At 52.0% G+C, this 20,818-nt stretch overlaps 1 protein-coding gene across 3 annotated transcripts; it reads left to right on the top strand.

Moving 5' to 3' along the window:
* The first annotated feature begins 5,229 nt into the window (after window positions 1-5,229).
* DYNC2I2 (dynein 2 intermediate chain 2) lies at window positions 5,230-20,773 on the top strand. 3 transcript variants are annotated; one of them, XM_033122800.1, is made up of 9 exons: window positions 5,234-5,587; window positions 14,447-14,695; window positions 17,328-17,437; window positions 17,936-18,093; window positions 18,657-18,766; window positions 19,208-19,375; window positions 19,588-19,820; window positions 20,154-20,311; window positions 20,439-20,773. In XM_033122800.1, the coding sequence occupies exons 1-9, from the start codon at window positions 5,273-5,275 to the stop codon at window positions 20,747-20,749; spliced, it is 1,812 nt and encodes a 603-aa protein (XP_032978691.1). In that variant the 5' UTR covers window positions 5,234-5,272; the 3' UTR covers window positions 20,750-20,773. The 3 variants fall into 3 exon arrangements, with proteins under 3 accessions (XP_032978694.1, XP_032978691.1, XP_032978693.1); XM_033122802.1 differs by having other exon boundaries at window positions 5,240-5,587; window positions 20,511-20,773; XM_033122803.1 differs by lacking the exon at window positions 14,447-14,695 and having other exon boundaries at window positions 5,230-5,587.
* The last annotated feature ends 45 nt before the right edge of the window (window positions 20,774-20,818 follow it).

The raw sequence follows: 20,818 nt of genomic DNA, 5'->3' as shown, positions 1-20,818 counted from the left end.
ATACCCCCTTGCTTTATCTCCACTATCCATCTGTAGGGTCTCACCAGCCCCAAGCACAAAAAGTGTGTGCAGAGCAGGCATTTTAACCATGGCTACTGTTTATTAAGTTCTTTCTGGTGTCAGATGCACTTAATTGTCACAATGACCAGGTGCAAGACGTATTGCTATCACCCCATTTTCTGTATATTCGTTTGAGGTGGGTACACATTTATCGATGACCTACCCTGGGTAAGAACTGGCACAAATCAACTTGAGGCCAAGGAAACAATGGAACCAGTGCATGGCAGCGTGGGAAATACACCACAAAGCAGGAAACAGTGAATGTGTAATAATGAGTTGAGAAAGCAGTCAAGAAGGCAGCCAACCAGGGTTGTAAAGGAGAATAACGAGGACGGCCTCTTTTTTTAAATCAGGACTTCTGAGAAGGTCGGTCTAAGAAGACTCAATCTCAGGCTTAAACAATAAAAAGGAGCTTATGCCCCGCAGAGCTGAGACAAGTATTCCAAGCGGAGGGAACTGAGGCACAGAGAGGGGCAGGAAGGGCCTGAGGTCACACAGCGACTGTACAGGAGAGCCAAGATTTGAAACCCTAATGCCAGATGCCAAAATCCCCTCCACGACATTCTAATAAGCAGTCATTAATTGCCCTAGTGTGGGGCTCACACACAGCTGGTCCTAAGAAAAACCGCTCTTGCTTGATCCTGGTTGGAGAGATGGCTGCCCAAGACTGGCGTTCAACCTACAGCCAGGCTTGTGAGTACTGGAGAAGGATTTATCATCCTGGGCTCCAGCTGGGAAAGGGGGCGGGAGTTTCATCCCATTGTCCTTCCCTTCCTTCCCGCTCTCTAATTCCAGCTCTGACAAAACTGTTTCAAAGAGTTCGTTAAGGCTCCTTTGTCTTCAGTCCACCTTGGAGCTGGGGCCTTTCCGGGTGGGGGTGGGTTAAGGCCTGAGCTGGGCGGAGGCACAGGCCCAGGGGCACAGGGTGGGCGGGTAGGCAGAGAATCTTGGGGCCTGGAGGGATTGAATTCACCTCTCAAATGTTACCTCTTCCTAGAGTACCCCGTCCCCTGCTTTATTTTTCTTCCGGTCCTTGGCTCATAGTAGGCACTCAATATTTGTTGAATAAAACAGATATTTGTGCCTTTCTATGTGAAAGGCAGGGGGTTGGGCTTTTTAACTCCCCTTCCTTCCCACCCTGCTCTCCCCAGTGGTGACCACATCCTTGTTGTAACAACCAAGCATCTTACAAGTACTTTTTACCCTGTAATTATGTGTACAGTATCAATGCTCAGAGTGTAAATTCTAAGAAAGCAGGATTGCTTGGTGGCGTTCCCTGCTTCCAAGCACAACGTCTGACCCACAGGAGGTGCAGGACAATCATTTGCTGGGTGAGTGAATAAATGAATGGATGAGTGAATGAATAAATGCATGAATGAATGAGGGCTGAGCTGGAAAGCCTGCCTGCTTGACTTTGAGGTAATGCCTCCTGCCCAGAACTGCATGGGATTTTCCCTTCCGAGCAGCTCGTATTTCACTGGTACTGCCTTTACTCTAAATAGTTCTGGAATTCTTAAGTGGGTCTTAAACTTCAGAGCACAAAGAGATGGCCAGGGCAATCCCGGAGCCCACCTTAGAGATAATGAGTGAGTTGTGCTGTCCTGGGCTAATGGAATCTTGATACTAGTCCCAGCTCACTGTCCAGGCATCTTCTAAATATGGAAATCCAATTAAGTCACTCCCCAACTGAAAACCCATCAGCGGTTTCCTGGTGCCCCGGTGATAAAGTCCAAACTCCTTGTCCCTTTAGTACCTGTGTGATCTGGCCCTGTCCGCTTGCTGCATCAGGCACCAGGTTCTCTCTCGCCTTGGGGACTTCTTCATGGTGCTGTTCCTTCTAACTGGAAGACTCTCCCCTCTCTTCCCACTCCTATATTTGCCTTGAGGTTGTCCTTGCCAGGCTGATTTTCTTCAGACCTCAGCCTAGAAGCCGTTCCGTCCCTCCTGATCCCCAACTGCACGCACGAGGGCTGTCTGTTGGCTCCACATCCCTGTCCATCACCACAGCTGACTCACAGGGTATTGTAACTGGCTCTCTGGTGCAGCTGTAAGCTCATTAAAGGCAGAAACCATCACAGTCCCCAGAACCTAGCATAGTGCCTGGCTCATAATTGGTGGCAACTTGGGGAAGGCAGCACTTATGTCGATGGCCAACCATTGTGTGTGTGTGTGTGTGTGTGTGTGTGTTAGAACCTACCCTAACGCATGGTGTTACTCAGGACCAATCTTTCTCATCTTTTAAGGCCCAGTCTCCCTTTGTGTGGTCTCCCTGACACCCTGGTGCTAGTAACAAGGTTAATAATGAAGACTATTAAGTACTGACAAGGTACCCAGTGCTGCTCTGTATGCTTGCTCTTCAAGGGGTAGCTCATTCAGTCATATTTCAACCCGATGAGATAGGCCTTAGTACCCTAATTTTGCAGACAAGAAAATTGAGGCACAGAGTGATTGAAAGAAAGGAGTGTGGGTTTTTGAATCTGGCAGTTCTGGGTTGTAATCTAACCTCCACCACTCACCAGCTATGCACAGAGTGGGGCAAGAAATGAAAGGGCTCCGAGTCTTCATTCTTTTCTACATCTGTGAACTGTGGGTTGGTGGGGATTCATGCAAAGAGCTTAGCACATGCTGAGAACTCCATACTCCAGAAAGTGTTACAATATATTACGGTTACTTTTTTCATCTTTGGGGGTATAAACATTCAAAAGTTGAGTTGTTTACTAAATAGAATTGAATGCTCATAAAATAATTGCTGCCAGGGTTTTAAAATGGGGATGCCTTCTAGGGAATATAGTCAATAATATTGTAATAACTATGTATGATGCCAGACTTACAGCCGATCATTTCCTAAGTTATATAAATGTCTAACCACTACGCTACATACTTGAAACTAATATAATATTGAATGTCAATTATAATTAAAAGAAAGAAAGAAAGGCTGGAAAAAAAATGGGGATGGCTTCTTTTTTGACTCTTTGCAAGAGCCTCCTTAAATGCAATTGAACATTCATTGAATACACATTGAACGTTTTGTGCAGTGAGAAGTAGAGGTAGGAAGCAGGAGGCTTCCTGGGAATGGCCTGATAGGCAGGGTGAGGCCCCGTTGTGTTTTAAAGGGGTTCTGCCTTGCTTGTAAGGCAAGAAACTGAACTTACTGATTGCCACATATTCATTTAATTAGTCTTTACTGTATGCCAGGCACAGTGCTGGGCTCTGGGGACAGCTGTGGTCCCCATGTTGGTGGAACTGACCCACTGGGGCAAAGACAGGCATTACTACCTTGTTACTCAATTAAAATTTTGAGGAATGCTCCAGAGGAAAGAAACTCAGTCCCCTGAGAGCCAACAACAGGGCCTTGGGATCTGGTCCCCCGCAGAAGTCACACTTTCAAGGAAGCCTGTAGTTCAGAAAGATAGGGAGGAGCTTCCCAGGTGGAGGGAGGGGGCATAGAGGCCAGAGGCTGGGTGGAGGAGTTTGAATTGCTGTCTGGGAGGGTAACCTGGGATGGGCCAGAGGGCCTGTTGTTTCTTGTTGGGAGAATGAGGGCTGAAGAAACACCCCAGGGCCCCTGCTGCCCTCCTGCTCCTCCCTCTTTTCTTCTCCCTCCTCCTCTGGTGAGCCCTACTTTCTCTTCCGGCCTCTGCCTCTCTGGGACACGCGCTGTGCCAGCTCAAAACTTTCTCACCCTGGAAATGTTTCCCCAGTTGTCTTGCCCACCCAAGGTATAATATTCCAGCACAGCGAAGCATTCATGTGTTTATTCATTCATTCATTCACTCCTTTCTTTTCACATATTCGCCCCATAAAAGTTGTATACTACAAAGAGAAAAATAAAACTTAAATTACCCTGAGGTAACCACTATTAATATTTTGGATCTTTACTTCTAGGTTTTGTTAGAAACATACATTGTTATAAAATCAGGAGATACTGTATGTAAATTGCATTTTATAAAAACTTTAACATGCTGCCAACATTTTGCCACATATAACCATCTATATAACGACAGTGTTAATGGCCATCTGAGATTCTATACCATGTGTCAGAAATACTCAACCAAAAAAAGGCCTACTGTCCATTTTTTTTCCAAATATTTAATGAACACCTGATGTGTGCTGCAACTTTGCTTGGAAATTTAGGCTGATTGCAGGATCAGTCACTATTATTGTAACACTATTATAAATGATACGTTGCTGAATATCCTTGGGGCTCAACGTCTGTGCAAATCCGTAACTGGTGACTCAAGAAAAATTCCCAGAAGTGGGATTTTTAGATTAAAGAGGAGGTATACGTTAAGGTCAAATTACCCTCCAATTAGGTTTCACCAATTTACACTCACACCCATTTCCTGTGTTTAGCTTCCCAATAATGTTAATTACTTTCTCTACTTCCTCCTTTCATTCCTGTTTAGGCTGTTTGCAGGCTGGCTTTTGTCCCCACTACTCTGCTGAAATTGTTCTTGCCAAAGCCAACAGGTATCATCTAAAATGCCAATTTCAGTAATCGATCTGTTTTTCTGGCCTCGTCTTTAGTGACCTGTTTGGGGCATTTAATATCTTGGACTTCACCAACACCCTCTCTTCTTGAAATATTTTCTTCCTTGGTCAGGTAAAGCAGGTCCAGTCTTACTACTAGTCTCATTTTACAACTAGAACCTGAAGGCCCAGAGAGGAACCATGCCTAAGAGGACATAGCCCTGGTTAGGCCTCCCGACACACACGGCCATGAGCTTCTTTCTGACTGTGATTTTTGGAATCCTTGGTGGTTTGTAAATTCTTCCAGTGTCAAGAGGGCCTCACAAGGAGAATTTTGTCTGGTTCTACTTTCTAGGAAGAAATTTCTATAGCACTTAATTTATAGCATCGTTTCTTATCTAATTGGTCCTCAAGGCCACGGTTGAAACAGGGTTTTAATGAGGACTGCGCCGTGAGCTACCCAGTTCTCGGGGCTGCTGGGAGGTCCCGGGTGCCTAGCGGGTCCTGCGCCCCCAGGTCCTATAACTCGCCAGGCCGCCGCGGCCTCCGCCTGCCGTCCTCGCCTCTGCGCGTGGCCGCTCAGCGCCATCTTTGAGCCTGGCGCGGATGCCCATTTCCGCACTTCACCCCCCCTCCAGGAGTAGCCGCGCATGCCCCAAGCGTTCCACATCTGGGGATGGTGTGTCCAAAACTGGTCATGCTTGTAGCACCGGCTGAAAAGAATAATTGATCTCCATTTTCCATGTCTTGGAGGTCTCTGACCAATTCAAAAACGGCGCCAATAGCCTCACGTCCCCAGTCTTCCGCTCTGGAGGCACAAGGGCGAAGGTCGCGTTGGAGTGCGACGGCGCGAGAGGGCGGAGCCGTCGCCATGGCGACCCGCGCGCGGCCCTGGCAGCTCTGCTCTGCGGGAAGCGCGGGTGCTGTGGCCCTGGCGACCAGCGGGGCGGCGAGCGCCGAGGGGCCGGGGCGGCCCGGGCAGCTGCAGGACGAGACCCTGGGCGTGGCATCTGTGCCTTCGCAGTGGAGGGGCGTCCAGGGCATCCGCGGGAAGACGGTGAGGGCGCGGGCCCGGCTGGGGGCGACGCGGGCGGCAGGGCGGGGGGCCACGCGAGGCCGCCGGGCCAGGTTTTCGCGTCCCACTGTTTTATTTTTATATTTTAGTCCAGAGGAACTAACCCTTGGGATATTCTCGTCCCAGTTTCCCCAGTCTTTGAACAACAACAAAAAGGTGGGGTTTTTTTTGTGTGTGTGTTTTGTTTTTAAGGAAATCTCCAAAGATCCCACGTTTTGAAGGATTTTGTGTGAATTGCAGTTTTTAGGCATTTCAAACTATCCTTTTAAAAAATGATCAGGAAAAAAAGAAAAAAAAAAAGAAACACATAAAAAGTGACCAGACTTCATCTTAAGGTCTAGATAAGCCGGTTCTAGTGGTTTAATCAAAAGCCCTCAAAAAGGTGCTTTGATGAGATGAGGGGCAGGGCTACTGGTGGCAGGTCTTCTGAGGGGTCTGAGTGCAGACTTCGACCACATGCAGGCTGCCAAGAGCTCTTCTGGCTTTGGGGAGTGATCAGTGAGTGAGCTTCTTCCTTGAGCTTACATAGGGTGGTTATTTGCAGGGGATAAAAAATAACGTATGTGATAAGTAAATGATATCGTGTGTCAGAAGATGAATAGTGCCATGGACAAGAAGATGGGTGAGAGATGAGAGAGATGGGTGCGAGAGTCAGAGGGTGAGTTGCAGGGTGGGCCTCATTTGAGAGGGTGACATTTAAGCAAAGACTTGGAGTGAACGTTAGCTAAGTGGATACCTCTACGTGGAAGGATCTGAGCAGAGCAAATGGCACGTGCAAAGGCTGTGGGGTTGGGCCTTATATGATGTGTTTGAGGAGGCAGGTGGGGCTGGAGAGGAATGAGGGAAGGGGAGAATGGTCCCAGGTGAGGTCAGAGGGTAAGCAGAGGCAGGTCAAGTCGGGCCTTTCAGGTCATTGTAAGGATGTTGGCTTTTAGTCAGTGAAAATGAGCATTGCACGGTCCTGCACACTTCACAGAAGAGAAAACCGAGGTTTAGCTTGCCACACAGGTGTCAAACCTGCAGAGCTCAGGTCCTCACCAGGCTTCTAGCCTTAGGCCAACAGTCTACAGGTCTCAAGCCAGGATTTGATCTACACTCCCACTTCATGCTGCATGGGAACTAGTCCTAGTTAGAAGCAAAGGCAGTGGAGATTTTGGTTATATCTGTCCATCTTTATCGCAGGTAAATGTATAATTCACATTTACTGGCTTGTGAAAAAGTAAATATTTGAAATAGCTCTTGCTTGCTGAAGATTCCGATTTCAGAAGAGTCCAGATTGGGAAGCACTGATTCAGTCTCTCTCTCTCTCTCTCTCTCTCTGTCTCCCTCTTTCTCTGTCTCTCTTTTTTAACAGAATGAGATTGAGGCTTGTTAATTTTCTTGTAGAAAGTTTTAAACTGTAGGATTCTAAGAACTGATTCTAATACTTGAGGTGTAAAGACTTTCATCAGTGAGGGTGATTTATTTGAATCAGCTTCCTGTCTTACTGAAGGAGATTGTTAAGATGTAAGAATGTTGTAAGTGTCAGAATAAAGTGGTAAATTGCCTTTTCCAAATTAACTTTTTTTACTCTTTTTAAATGTTATTATGTCCAAAATTTAGAAAAAATCTGGATAAGCAAAAAAAAAAAAGTAGAAGTGAAAAATCACCCCACGATCTCATTCCCTAGCCATTTGGTTCGTACCTGTCCCATCTCTGTTTTGTCTGTTTTCTCCACATTTTTCTTTTTTATAAAAATGGAATCACACTGTGTACAACACTTTTTCACTTTATATACCCTGAACATCCTTCCATGTTAAAAAAAAATATATAACTTCATTTTGTTTAACTGGTCCCTTGTTAGGCTCTTTCCAATTTTTCTCATATCAATAAACTCTGTGATGAGTGTTTCAGGTACATTTTTATGCAGCTTCTTAATTTTTTTGTAAATTTCTTTGAAAAAGTTGAACATTGGTCTTTGCTTGGTCCATGTTGCAGTGCAATAGTGAAATGTACGTCTACATTACAGTGATGGATTTTTTTTTTTTTATTAATGGTCTTTGGCCTGACATGACTTTTCTTGTCATATCCTGATCTGCACAGAGGGACCGGGTCCTGGACTTTGGTTTGAGACTTAGGTTCATAGACTCTTTAGGGGCTTGACCCTGGACCGGTCACATGATGTCTTCTGAGCAGTGGGTCTTGTTAGAATTCTTCCTGTGGGATTAAATGAGGTTCCTGATCAAGTTTGAAAGCCCAGTGCTGTTCCTGACCAGTCTAGCCTCCTGAGATAGACAGCTCCTAATCACTCCTCGCTCCTCTGCTGTTTCGTAAACTTGGCCGACACTGGAATGCCCTGGAGACTGAAAAGTGAGGATGTCTGGGTCCTCCCTTCAACTATTCTGGCTTAATTAGTATGTGGTGTGACCTATGAATCTGGTTTTATTAAAGCTCCCAAGTCTTTTGAATGCGTAGCCACATTTGAGTACCACTGATTCAACCCATTCTGCTTTCTAGCAGTTACCTTTCTGAAGCCAATTCTGATCCTATCAGAATGGGGGTGCGTTTTTAAAAAATGCATACATATGTATAAAAATGATACATATGATATACCTTTTACCATTTTAAAGTGTACAATTCAGTGGTATCAAATGCAGTCACAATCGGTAGGTACCACCACTGTCTAGTTCTAGAATTTTTTCATGGGTGGGATGCGTTTTGGACATTCAGGTCTGTCTCCTTTGGACTGTGAGCTCCCAGAGGGCAAGGAGTGGGTCTTGTGTACTTTTGCATCTCCCTAAAGGTACCCAGGTAATGCTGAATTGACAGAACCCAGGTGATCTGTCATCCATGGCAGGCTTGTGCTATATCTCTCCCCTCCTGCTTTGAGTGAAATTTAACTGCCTACCTGTCAGCTCCTCACTCTTCTTGGCCCTGCTACTGCCTGGTGGGTTCTGTAGCACATGGCACCCCCTGCTGGAGGGTGTTTGTTTTTAACCTGGAGTCTGGCCTCTTTCTGCTTTACAGGAATTCAATCCGTTGTTCTCACTTTTTGGAGTTTGTGAGGCAGTTGTTGTTTTAATATTGGAAAGGGGAACAGGACTTTATTGGAGAACAGTTTGTACTTCCAGAGCTTTTTCCAAGTCAAGTTGTTGTCCTTTCAGTCTTAGTTGTGGAGGGCACAGCTCAGCTCCAGGTCCAGTTGCCGTCGCTAGTTGCAGGGGGCACAGCCCACCATCCCTTGCGGGAGTTGAACCGGCAACCTTGTGGTTGAGAGGATGTGCTCCAACCACCTGAGCCACCGGGCCGGCCTGCGAGGCAGTTTTTGATAACCAGACTTTTTTTTTTCTTATTTTTTCCCCAAGGAACATAAGAAGGGATTAAAAGACTAAGACAACACCCAAATAGTCTGCAATAATTACAACTCAAAAGTGGTGTGACATCAGAGCGTCTTCCCACTTCTAGGAAAACGTCAGTTGTTGCCTCTTCCGTCGGTTGACTCGGCTCCTGGTCATCCTTTGAGGAGCTGTTTGCTGCCCTGATACACTTAAGAGGCAAGTTGGAGTACACAGGAGACCTTAGCTTGACGGTGGGGGTTTAGTTACTCCACACCCGGGAGGTCTCACTCCAGACCATTTAATTGTCCATGTGACATCCCCAAACCCCTCAGCTCAGCTTTGTAGCCAAGACAGTCGTACTTCACACTGGGTCAAATGTTGGTAGTGTGGGCACTCGGGCATCGCCGTGTGTGGTTAAAGAGCTGCTGAATTAGGTGGGGAGTCGTCTCGGCGCCTCTCAGCCTGAGTACTCATCCGGCTGTGTGCGGGACTCTGAAGGGAAAGCTGATGGAAGGGAGGCTTTGGGAGTGAAGGGGACCTGAGGAAATTCTGGGAAGGAGGAGCGCAGGTGGGCCTGCACGGAAGTGGCGAGGGAAGCGCCCACGCAGTGGCCTACCACGCAGGCCAGGGAGTGTCCCTTTGGTGGGTTCTCCTTCAGCCACTTCCCTCAGTCGCTGGGGAGGAACCCTGCCCTCCACCCCAGGTGAAACCCAGGCCCCCAGAATGGGGGAGGCAGTCAGAAAGGGGGGTGATATGTGCACTGGGTGAGGGAGGCTGGGTGGCCATGGCAAGCATACAGATGTGGGGACCAAAGGCTCACATCTGGAGCCTGCGTGTCTTCCCCACCTGCATCTGCAGTGTCCCCGTCACCTGGACGCTGGTTAGCAAAGCAAACCGCCCCGCCCCTGACCTACTGAACCAGAATCTGGGTGTGGGGGAGGAGGGAGGAGGCAGTCCTTTGTGTCTTGGCAAGCCTCCAGCTGATTCTGGGGCCTGCTTGTTGAGAACGCTGGTCTAGAATGGTCCCTGAGGTTCCTTTCCACCCTGGAGTCAGGTGTGCCCGCTGAGGCTGGTAGGGAGGTTGAGAAGAGCTGTGTGCTCAGTGTTTTTGTGATGGGGGCAGGGCCTTCAGCTGTACATCGTCCCAGACTCACACCCATCCTCTGTGGTGCTGTGTTTTCATCATATTTCAACATGTGAGTGTGTCTCACAACTGATATGTATATTTAATATAGCTTCTCCCGAAGAGCTATTACTAAATAATTGGTATGTTTTAAAACCAATAGTGAAGGAGATGTAGAATGTGTGTTTTCCATAAGAAAGTGACCGTATCGACTCGCGACCTTAAAGTTTGTCCACCTCACACCCCACATCGACGGCCCCTGAATGGGTTTCCCCGGCTGGACAGTTGCAGAAGGACTGGCTCCTGTGTGGGTGTCGCTGACGCTGGCATCACTGAACCTTGGAGGCTGGAGGGGAAGAGCCCCGTCCTCTCCTCATAGCACACGCCTGTGGCCACTGTTGTGCTGCCTGCAGGCAGGTGTCCGGTCACCTGACCCAGCGGGGCCATGTCCTCCGTGTTCCTGAAATGGACCGGCCAGTCCTAGAGGCGGGCCGGCCGTTGTTTCAGAAGTGAGGCCGTGGAGGGTGGTCTGGGAGTCGGGGAACCCTCTTGGGTGTCGGTTCAGGACTCTGATAACAGTGAACAGAAACCAGCCCAAACTAGCTGCCGTTAGACACTAGGGTACACGGCGTCTCCTGGATCTCGGCCTGGAGGTGCAGCTGGTCCTGAGGAATCGAGAAGGCTGTGGGGGCCCTCTTGGGCTGCTGTGGCTACGCAGCCCCCGAGGGAGGCCTGTCTGCACACCTGTCTGTACTGTGGCACTGGCTCCTTGTTGGCTCCCAAGTTTCCGTGTTTCACTTCGAGGCATGTGCCGTCCATCTTGTTGAATATCTGTCTCAGTTCCGAATTTCCCTGAGGGAACGTGATTGGGTCAGCCTGGGTTAGTGTCCACTTCTCATCCAGTTGGCAGCCACAACCCTGGTGTTGGGGCCCAGCCTGTGGCTTGGGCAGGAGGTTTTCTGAGAAACGGGTCCTTGTGGACCAGGCACATTTTCCAGAAGCTACCTCCTTGCCTCTAGGATGGTTTCCCTCACCGGTAAGACACAGGAGTCGTGACATGCCAGGTGCCTGCAGGGTTGGGAGAGCTGGCCTCCCGCCCAGGCCCTGCTCCCTGAGTCCCGCCACCTTCCCACGTCACTGAAGGCCGCTGGGGGTTCCGACCAGAGCACAGAGCCTGGTGATCTTGGTCTGGGAATTGTTCTTCCGTTTCCCGGGGCCTTACCTCCTGGTGTGATTAAAATCTGGCCCCAGGCCTCCCGTTGCCCCTGCAGCGCCCGCCTCCGAGGTGTGAGACACAGGCTGTAGGCCCAGCATCCCCAACTCTCCTTCCCAGCACTGCCGAGACCCAGGAAGCAAGGGCCCCACTCACCCCTGCTCTTCCTCTGACTTATCTGAGGCCTTGTTATGGGAGCCTTGCCCCCGGCCCAGCCACAGCCGGCCTGGCATGGAAGGTACCACCCTGTATGGGGTGGCCTTGAGCAGGCCCTTCTGTCATCCCCACACAGGGACGGGTCGGGCCAGATACTTGGATTTTGAACCATGGGAGCCAACTTAGGTGTCCCAGAGCAAAGAGGGAACAATGGTGGTTTCCTACCAATTCATAGAAGATAATTGTAGGTGCAATGCCATTGGTTTTAAGCGTTTCATTTTTTTTCTTCATAAATTTTCCTTAGTGTTTTGGCATTGGTTACTGGCCCGAATAAGCGAGCAGCAAGGGAATATTAGTAGAAATACCTGAAAAGTTAAGAGCTTGCCATCTCTGTGGATATTTTTGCTTGTGGTGGTGATTTTACATTGCTTTACATTAAGATATTCGTATCACATTCTCTTGGAAACATTGTTCTGAATTCATCTGATATGATTACTGGCCAGGATTTTAGACTGGGAGAGAACACCAAGATGGAGACAATTTAGTGTCATGGATCAGGCTTCCTGGGTTTAAGCTCCAATGTGATCACCTCTTTGCTGTGTGACCTTGGGTATATTGCTTAACTTCTCTGGGCCTCAGTGCCAACATTAGTAATGCAAAAATAGGATTTACTTCTTGGGTGATTGTGAGGATGAATAACATGATACAGGTAAAACCCTGGGGATAGTGCCTGAATTAGCACTTAATAACTGACACTGTTACCATCGTAGCTTCCAGGAAGTTTGAAATTTACTCACAGTTTCTTAAAATTTTGCCTTAGCATGTATGCTTTCTGCTCTGAGTGCCCAGTCATGAATTCCTCAGTGTGCGTGTTCCCTCGGGGTCTCCTCCAGTCCTGTGGCTTCAGGTCACATCTCTGATCAGATGCTTTCCAGAGCCTCATGCCTTGTGACCGCTCTGTGTGCGTGTCTCAAGCCGATCCCATAGAACTGCTGCCATGTTCTCTCCTCCCAGAATTTGCCCTCAACATTTCATCAGTCCTCTAAGCCGGTGCACCGGCCCCCATCCCCCACTTCTCCCTGAGCAGCCAGAGAGGCCTGTCCCGGTTTCACATCACGGCTCTGCTTACGCAGGGAGAGGAATCTCAACTCTGGGTCATGGCTCTCAGACTCCTCCAGGAGGGCCTGCGCCTTCGCCACACCCCAGCACACAGCACGAGACCTTTTGTGCAGAAAGGTTTGTTCCGGTCTTCCCCCTGCCCTGCCCGCTCCCTTTCCTGCAGCTTTTCGCTCTGCCAGCTCCTTGTTCCTCACCTCTCAGCTCACATGCCATCTCTCTGAGAGGCCATCTTTGCCATGCCACCCAATTCTGTCCCACACCTCTGCCGCACTTAGCAGCACTGGTATTCAGTGGGGTTTTGTTTGTGCGCTTGTTCACTTGTCCACCCCAAGCTCTGTGTGTGCTCCTTGGGGCAGAGGAATCTTGCACATTTTGTTTTCTTCTATATCCGTGGTACCCAGACAGTGCTTGGCAAGTAGATGCTTAATAAATGTGTGTATGTACATATATGTACACATGCATGTGTAGTATAAATGAACTTGCCCTATGTGCCAAATACCACACAAAGTGCTGAGGATATAAAGATAGAACAGGCAGGGTTCTTATGCAGGAATAATTCCCAGTTTAATGGGAGATGGACAAGCAGAGAGAGGATTTAGTAGAATGTGGGGATAAGTGCTGACTGCTCCGTGTTCTAATGAGAGCAGCCTTGTGTGGGCCCAGCCCCCTTCTTGCCAGCTCACTAACTCTGGTCTGGTGCCCGGCCCTGTCTCCCAAACCTGAGCCGGGGAGCCTGGGGGTGTGGGCCTTTCCTTGCCCTGTGGGTACAGGTGCCTGGTGAACGACTGTGGGCAGAGCCTCTTGTAGATGACAGTCTCAGGGATATAGGCCCCCTCCTGTGGTAAAGATTGGTCGTGACCGTAAGAAAGGGAGGCCAGCAGGCAGCTCCTTCCCTGATCTGATGTCTGTCCCTGTGCCCAGCTAAACAAGGGACAAGGAATTTGAGACAGATGGCAGGGTGGAGAAAAGGGACAGCTGGGGAGTAGCCTGCCTCCTACCCACTACCTCATCACGGTCACACATGCTTCGTTTGAGCGTGGGGATACCTTGGAAGGTACTCCACCTGAGAGGGCTTCCTGCCAGGGGAGTGAGAGGGGAGTTCTGCTGGTGGCCACGTCTGAGGTTCTATCGTGCGCTGCCTAAGACGGCCACTGTTGGCTCTAAGATTACAGCCAGTTACCACGTTGATGAGATGCTATAGTAACTTAATTCTTGTTTATGTCAATTAACTTATGGTAAAATTGTTTTCCTTATACATCGCTTAAAGTCACAGAACCTATTGACGATATTATATCAGGACTTACTGTACATGATGGCTCAGTGGGTTAGAGCGCGAGCTCTTAACAACAAGGTTGCCGGTTCGATTCCCACATGGGATGGTGGGCTGTGCCCCCTGCAACTAAAGATTGAAAGAGGCGACTGGACTTGGAGCTGAGCTGCGCCCTCCACAACTAGATTGAAGGACAACGACTTGGAGCTGATGGGCCCTGGAGAAACATACTGTCCCCCAATATTCCCCAATAAAATTAAAAAAAAAAAAAGGCACTCCTGAGTCCTCACCAAGTAGTGTCACCGAAAGTCCTGGGGCAGGCTCTTACTGGGTCCTCTGAAGCAATCACTGTGGCTGGAGGAGGGACCCAGAGCTCTGATCGGCTAACCGGAGGTCATGTATCCGCCCTCAGTGTTGCGTAGCAGGGTTGAGGGGTCCTCTCCACCCACACCACACAGATGGTGTAGTTACCTGAGGGAAGGGACAGACTTTGGGCAGACAGAGTGAGCAGAGGTCCAGGAGCCTGAGGATAAGCAGCCACAGGGAAGGTGAGTTGTTCCACAGAGGGAGGCTGAGTGTCCTGGGCAGGTGACGCTGGCAGTAAGCTGGCTGGTGACTGCCAGCTTTGGTTCTCCTTCTCCAGAAAGGTTGCCAGACGGCCAGCATCGCCACTGCCGAAGCGTGCGCCCAGACCCAGAAGCATGCTGATGCTGAGGTGCAGACCGAGGCCCCTGTGCCGGCCGGCGTGCTGCCTGCGTCCCAGCACGACAGCCCCCGGCTCGCAGCCTTTCTTCGGAGAGTGGAGGCCATCGTTATCCGAGAGCTGAACAAGAACTGGCAAAGCCACGCCTTTGATGGCTTCGAGGTGAACTGGACCGAGCAGCAGCAGACGGTAGGGAACGGGAGGGCCTGGGGGGCCCTCCTCCTCTGCCTCAGGTCAAGCCTCTACCCCCTTCTAAGTCCGTCCATTGCACTGTCCAGATAATAATACCAATCGTAGTGACAGTCTTCGCCGAGCTCTTGCTCTGCCAGGTGCGGAGCTGTTTTATAAGAATAAGTCATTGGGCCTTCTCTTGAAGCAGGTGCCATCATTATCTCCATTTTACAGTTGGGAAAATGGAGACTCAGAGTTGCAGTGACTTTCGCAGAACTGCACTAGTAAGCAGTAGGGGCAGAGCTGGCACCTGGCCAGTCTGACAGCATCTTATTCTCTCCACGCTCAGCTGTGTCTCCCCAGGCACTGAGCTGAGGGCTTTCTCTGTGCCGCCGTCTCATTTACTCTTCAGGACAACTGTGTGAGTACTGTTATGATTTCCGTTTTATCGATGACGCTCAGAGAGGCCAAGTGTCTTGCCCAAGGTCACACAGCTATACCTGGCCGAGCTGGAGTTTGAGCCCTGGTCTGTCTGGTTTCACTGCTGTGCTCTAGTGACTTCAGCATCTCCTAGTCTTTCAGCTCTCGAGGCACAGCTCAGAGCCATCCAGCTGGACGGCCGGCCTAGGCTTTGAGACCTGGGAGCCTCTGAGATAATGAGGGGCTCTTGGCCTTTGCTCCCGGCTGGGCCGGGCCTCATTCTCCCCGGCGCGTTGCCGGCCGATAGGCTGCACACTGAGCGCCGGGCACTTTTGGCTTCTGGTTCAGACTTTTTTTATACAGTGTTTTCTCCCTTTGGAAACTGAGATGAGTAATTGTATATTCAGAGGTGGTCAGCCCTTCTCTCGCCCTTCCTCCTATGCCTTCCCTCCGTCTATTCTCAGGGATACGTAGCTGCCCTGTTCCTGCCAAGTCACTGGTAGGGACGGGAAAGTCGATTTAAGTGAGAGAAATCCTGGGAGTCGCTCTAAAAAGCAGTTGCCAAGGCCACAGCAAAGCGTGGAGTCATCATAGCTTTTCAAGCACAAGGAGCAGGTGTCAGGAAGGCTGAAGTTGCAGCTAAAGTCGCAGCGTGCTCGCGCTCCCTCCCTCCTCCTTCCTGCCTCTCCCTCCCTCTCTTCCTCCCTTTTCCCTTCCTTTGGGCATCGTGATGCCCCGGTTTACAGTTGCAGTCAGAGAGGTTAAGCCTTTGGTCTTTGTTCTTAGGGTTTTTCCACATTTGATTATGAAAACAGTACATGTTCATTATAATGACTTCGGTCATCACAGAAGAGCCCCGGAACACGTGACCTGCAGACACAGGGAACACCGGTTCGCCGCCTTCAGAGTGCGGGACAGACCCGAGCACGGTGGTCACTGCTCTCGTCCTGCAGGACAGCTTAAACACACACACAAAGTACTGTACGCTTTGTTTGCGACCTTTCTCAAACAAAGCGGAGCTTTCCAAGTCGGTTCCTGTAATGGTGCTCCAGTCCTTCCAGCAGCCGCGACGTGTCCCCCTGCACAGACACCCCAGCCTTTATCTGAGTCCCCTTAATCCATTCCCAGAGCTGTGCAGCCATCGCCACAGTCAAGTTTAGAGCATTTTCACCACCCCAAAAAGAAACCGCAAACCCGCTGGCAATCACTAATCTATCTACTTTCTATCTCTTCAGATTTGTGTATTCTGAACATTTCATATAAATGGAATCATATAAGAAATGGTCTTTTGTGACTGGCTTCTTCATGTTGTAGCATCTAGGTACTTCCTGCCTTATATGGCTGAATAATACTCCATTGTAGGGTATGTCACGTTTGTCCATCAGCGGATGGGCATTTTGGCTCTTATGAATAATGCTGTGAACATTTGTGCACAAGTCTTTCTGTGACCGTGTGTTTACAGTTCTCGGGGTGGGGTGGGGGGTGGTACATAGCTAGGAGTGGAACTGCAGGGGGCCTGGTGACTAAGCTTAGCGCTAGCCGCCTGACTCTTGCCCACAGCTGTACCTGCCTACATTCTCGCTAGCAGTGTGTAAGGGTTTCTGCCCCGCATGGCTTTCCACAGATCTTGGATTCTTTCGTGGGGTAGTTTCTTTATGTGGGGTCATGAGGTCAGGGAGTGGGAAACTCTTCACAGGATTTTGATTTGGTGCAAATCCGTCCTGGGTTTGTGCCGAGCCCTCACTGTGGCTGGCATTGCCCTCCTCCTTTTGCTGCCGCCTGCCTGCTCTGGGCTGAGAAACAAGATGCCAGAGCTTTGAAAACGTACTTGTGTGTGTGTGTGGCAAAATGCACAACATGAAGCTCACATTCGAACCATTTGTTGGTGTGCAGTCCTGTGGCATCGAGTACATTGATGTCATCGTGCAGCCATCACCACCCTCCGGGGGCAGAAGCCAAAGCTTCTGAAATTGTACATAAAACAGATGTGAGAAAGGGTCCAGCTCTGATCCGGGGCCTGGCGTCTGTCTTGGTTCACAAGGCCCTTCCTTCTGGGTTTCTGGAAGCATCCTGTTAGGGGAGATGTCGGGATGACGGCTCCACATTTTCTCCAGGGCTGGGTAGTGAACTTGGGGAGGTCCAAGCCTGTGTGTGGTTTCAGTGAGGTCATATCGAGGCTACCTGCTATGTGGCATTCGGCTCAGGGTTGAGGACGGTCTGTCTCTTGCAGGTGACCTGCCTGCACACGCTGGGTTACCCTCCAGCCCAAGGGCAGGGGCTGCATGTGACCGGTGTCTCCTGGAACACCACTGGCTCTGTGGTGGCCTGTGCATATGGCCGGTGAGTGGCAGCCGGGGCGGGTGTGGGCAGTGGGAGGCCCTCCGACCCTCAGCCGAGCCGCTGTGCCCCCAGCTGCACAGTGAAGGGTTGCCCAGAGTTTGGTCATTCTAGAAGTTATTCTTCTCAAGGTTGCCTGGGCAACAAGGTGGCAGGAAAAGAGCAGGGGAGGGAGGGGCTTAGAGCCCCAGGACTCAGTGCCCACCGGCCAGCACCGGGCAGTGAGCTCTGGGCCTGCCTTGCCTTCTCCATGAGCTCTCCACACCCCGCCATTGTGTGGACCCGTCCTTAGTTCCCAGGGACCCTTTTGCAGAGAAAGTTATGCTTTCAGGGTGCCATGGAGGAGCCACTTTGATACCCAGTGTCTGGGTATGATGGGGGCACAGGTTAATCTGTTTGGGGGGAGAGGTGGGTCAGGTGACAGGAGCAAGGTGGGGTTGGGGGGTTGGGATGAAGCCCCTGGCCTAGGGGCAGAGCCAGCTCAGGCTCGTCCCTGTGCAGGCTGGATGACGGGGACTGGAGCACGCTGAGGTCCTTCGTGTGCGCCTGGAACCTGGACCGGCGGAGCCTGAACCCCCGGCAGCCGTCAGTGGTGGTGGAGGTGCCCAGTGCTGTCATGTCCCTGGCCTTCCACCCCACACAGCCGTCCCATATCGCAGGTGAGCCGCCCAGCCAGCGTCACGCCTGCTTCCCACCCTGCAGACGGCGGCCAAGGGGGAGCTCTCCATCGGGGCCCTCAGCCCCTGGGCACGGCCAAGGCAGGACTACGGGGAGGCAGAGACCGTGGGGCACGCTGAGCCCTGGGCTCCGGTGAGGATGCTGGGTGGGCGTGGAGCTGAAAGAGGAGGCAGGTCCTTAGACAAGTTGTGGGGTGTGGGCCACGCAGAGGTGCAGCCTGGTCAGGAGAAGAGGCAGGAAGAAGCAGGCGTCCTCGGCAGCTGGCAGTGGTGACAGGAGCTGAGCGTTCTAGGAAAGGAGGTCCTGTTGGAGGCAGTTGCAGTGCTGGGCAGGGGAAGTCAGGCCGGCAGCAGATGCGTCTTGGGTGGGGCACAGCAGGACGGCGTGAGGCTTGGGGGACCAGGACTTTTCCTCCTCAGGATGGTTTTCGGGGAAGTAGCTCCACATTCTGGATCAGTGGGTGGAGGGGCGGGTGCTTAGCCAGGAAGCCGGGCTGCTGGGCGGTGGTGGGTCAGCTCCTGCCCAGGCCCGCTTGGTCCCCCAGGTGGGCTGTACAGTGGTGAGGTGCTGGTGTGGGACCTGAGCCGTCCTGAGGACCCACTGCTGTGGCGGACAGGCCTGACAGATGACACACACACAGACCCTGTGTACCAGGTCAGAACAGCGGGCTGTGGGCCGGGTCAGGGAGGCTCCTTCTCCTCTCTCAGCCGGCCCTTGCTGTCGCGGGCAGCGACAGGGAAGAGGGTGCCCGCCTGGCACAGCCAAGGAAGGTCACCAGGGGGTTGGCAGTGGGACAGCTGCCTTTGGCATTCTTGGCGCTGTCAGGCATGAGTCACACCCCAGGGCCAGGGCCCGACCCAGCTTCCTCCCCGCAAGTGCACTGGGGGCTCCCGGCTGTCCTGGCTTTCTGCGGGAGCTGGGGAGGGGCCTTGGAACCCTCCATACCTGCCCCTGTGGGTGAGGCGGCTCCCAGGCCTCTGCTTAGATTTTGTTTTTTCTGGACAATTAGGGTTGGGTGGAGGATGCCATCTGGTCTTGCCTGGAGGAGGGGGTGGCCGGGCGTCAAGCATCCCTTTCCCCACCCTGCTGTTCCAGGTTGTCTGGCTACCCGAGCGCCGCCACAGCCACCGCTTCCAGGTGCTGAGTGTGGCCACTGATGGGAAGGTGCTGCTCTGGCAGGGGGTCGGGGCGGGCCAGCTGCAGCTCACGCGGGGCTTCGCGCTGGTCATGCAGCAGCTGCCACGGAACACCAAGCTAAGGAAGGTACGTGGTGGCCTAGGCCGCTAGCCCCACACACAGCCCGGGAAGCAGCTCCGGCCTCTGGGGCCTCCGAGGGGGTGAGCCTCGGGGCCGGGTGGGCATAGGCCCCAGTGCTACCAGCTGAGCTGGGACGTGACCTCTTCAGGCCACAGCAGCCCACTTATATGGGACACTGACCGATTCCCTTGGCTCTGCCCTGCTTTGTTTCTCTGTAGCCTCACCGGGGGGAGACCGAGGTGGGTGCCACAGCAGTGGCTTTCTCCAGCTTTGACCCCAGCCTTTTCGTTCTGGGCACGGAAGGCGGCTTCCCACTGAAGTGTTCCCTGGCAGCGGAAGAGGCCGCCCTCACACGGATGCCGGCCTCGGTGCCCCTGCGGGCCCCGGCACAGTTCACCTTCTCTCCCCACGGCGGGCCTGTCTACTCAGTGAGCTGTTCCCCTTTCCACAGGTAGGAAAGGCCCAGCCTGGGAGTCGTCCTCCCCGCCAGCCACAGGGCTTCTGGCACAGGGAGGGCAAGGGAGTCCTACCAGGCCCCACCGTGGGACAGCTCCAAGGACCTGAAGTCTGGCCTGGGCCCGGGTCTTCCCCATTTGCGCCCCAGTGTCCAGAGCGCTCTGGTTCTCGGTTCCTTCCTACTGAGGACCCCCCCCCCCCAGTTTAGGGGTCCAGGGAGGCTTTTCAGAACCTAAGAGCCCAGGAGGGGTCTGGCAGGAAGGCCCTAGCCGTACACCCGGACACCCAGCACTCATCCCTTTGCCTTTCTGTCCTGCATCCCATCCAGGAATCTCTTCCTGAGCGCAGGGACCGATGGCCACGTGCACCTGTACTCCATGCTGCAGGCCCAGCCCCTGACCTCGCTGCAGCTGTCCCACAAGTACCTGTTTGCCGTGCGCTGGTCCCCAGTGCGCCCCCTGGTGTTCGCGGCAGCTTCTGGCGAAGGTAAGAAATGGGACAGCAGGTTTGGATCCATTTCCGTGACGTGGGCTGGCATGTACCTGGAATTCTGGAAGGACAGCTGACCTGGGCAACGTTATTTTGTGCTGTGGCCTCTGGCGTTTCTTCCCAGGTGCACAGAGAACTTTGAAGCGGCTGAGGCCACTGCTCTGGGCCTCTTACCCGCCACTCTCTCTCCCTGAAGGTGATGTACAGCTGTTTGATCTCCAGAAAAGCTCCCAGAAACCCACAGTTCTAATCAAGCAAACCCAGGATGAAAGCCCTGTCTACTGTCTTGAATTTAATTGCCAGCAGACTCAGCTCCTGGCTGCTGGTGATGCCAAGGGCACGGTGAAGGTGTGGCAGCTGAGCACCGAGTTCACTGAGCAGGGACCCCGCGAAACAGAGGACTTGGACCAGCTGGCAGCGGAGGTGGCCATCTGAGGACAACAAAGCCAGGGTGGGGAGGGTCCCTCAATACTGAGGCCAGCGGGGTGAGGCTACATCTGTGCT

This window comes from Rhinolophus ferrumequinum, chromosome 12 (genome assembly GCF_004115265.2).
Source record: "Rhinolophus ferrumequinum isolate MPI-CBG mRhiFer1 chromosome 12, mRhiFer1_v1.p, whole genome shotgun sequence".
Classification (NCBI taxonomy): Eukaryota; Metazoa; Chordata; class Mammalia; order Chiroptera; family Rhinolophidae; genus Rhinolophus; species Rhinolophus ferrumequinum.
The sequence above is the reverse complement of the archived record's forward strand: the minus strand, read 5'-3'. Positions and strand labels throughout refer to the sequence as shown.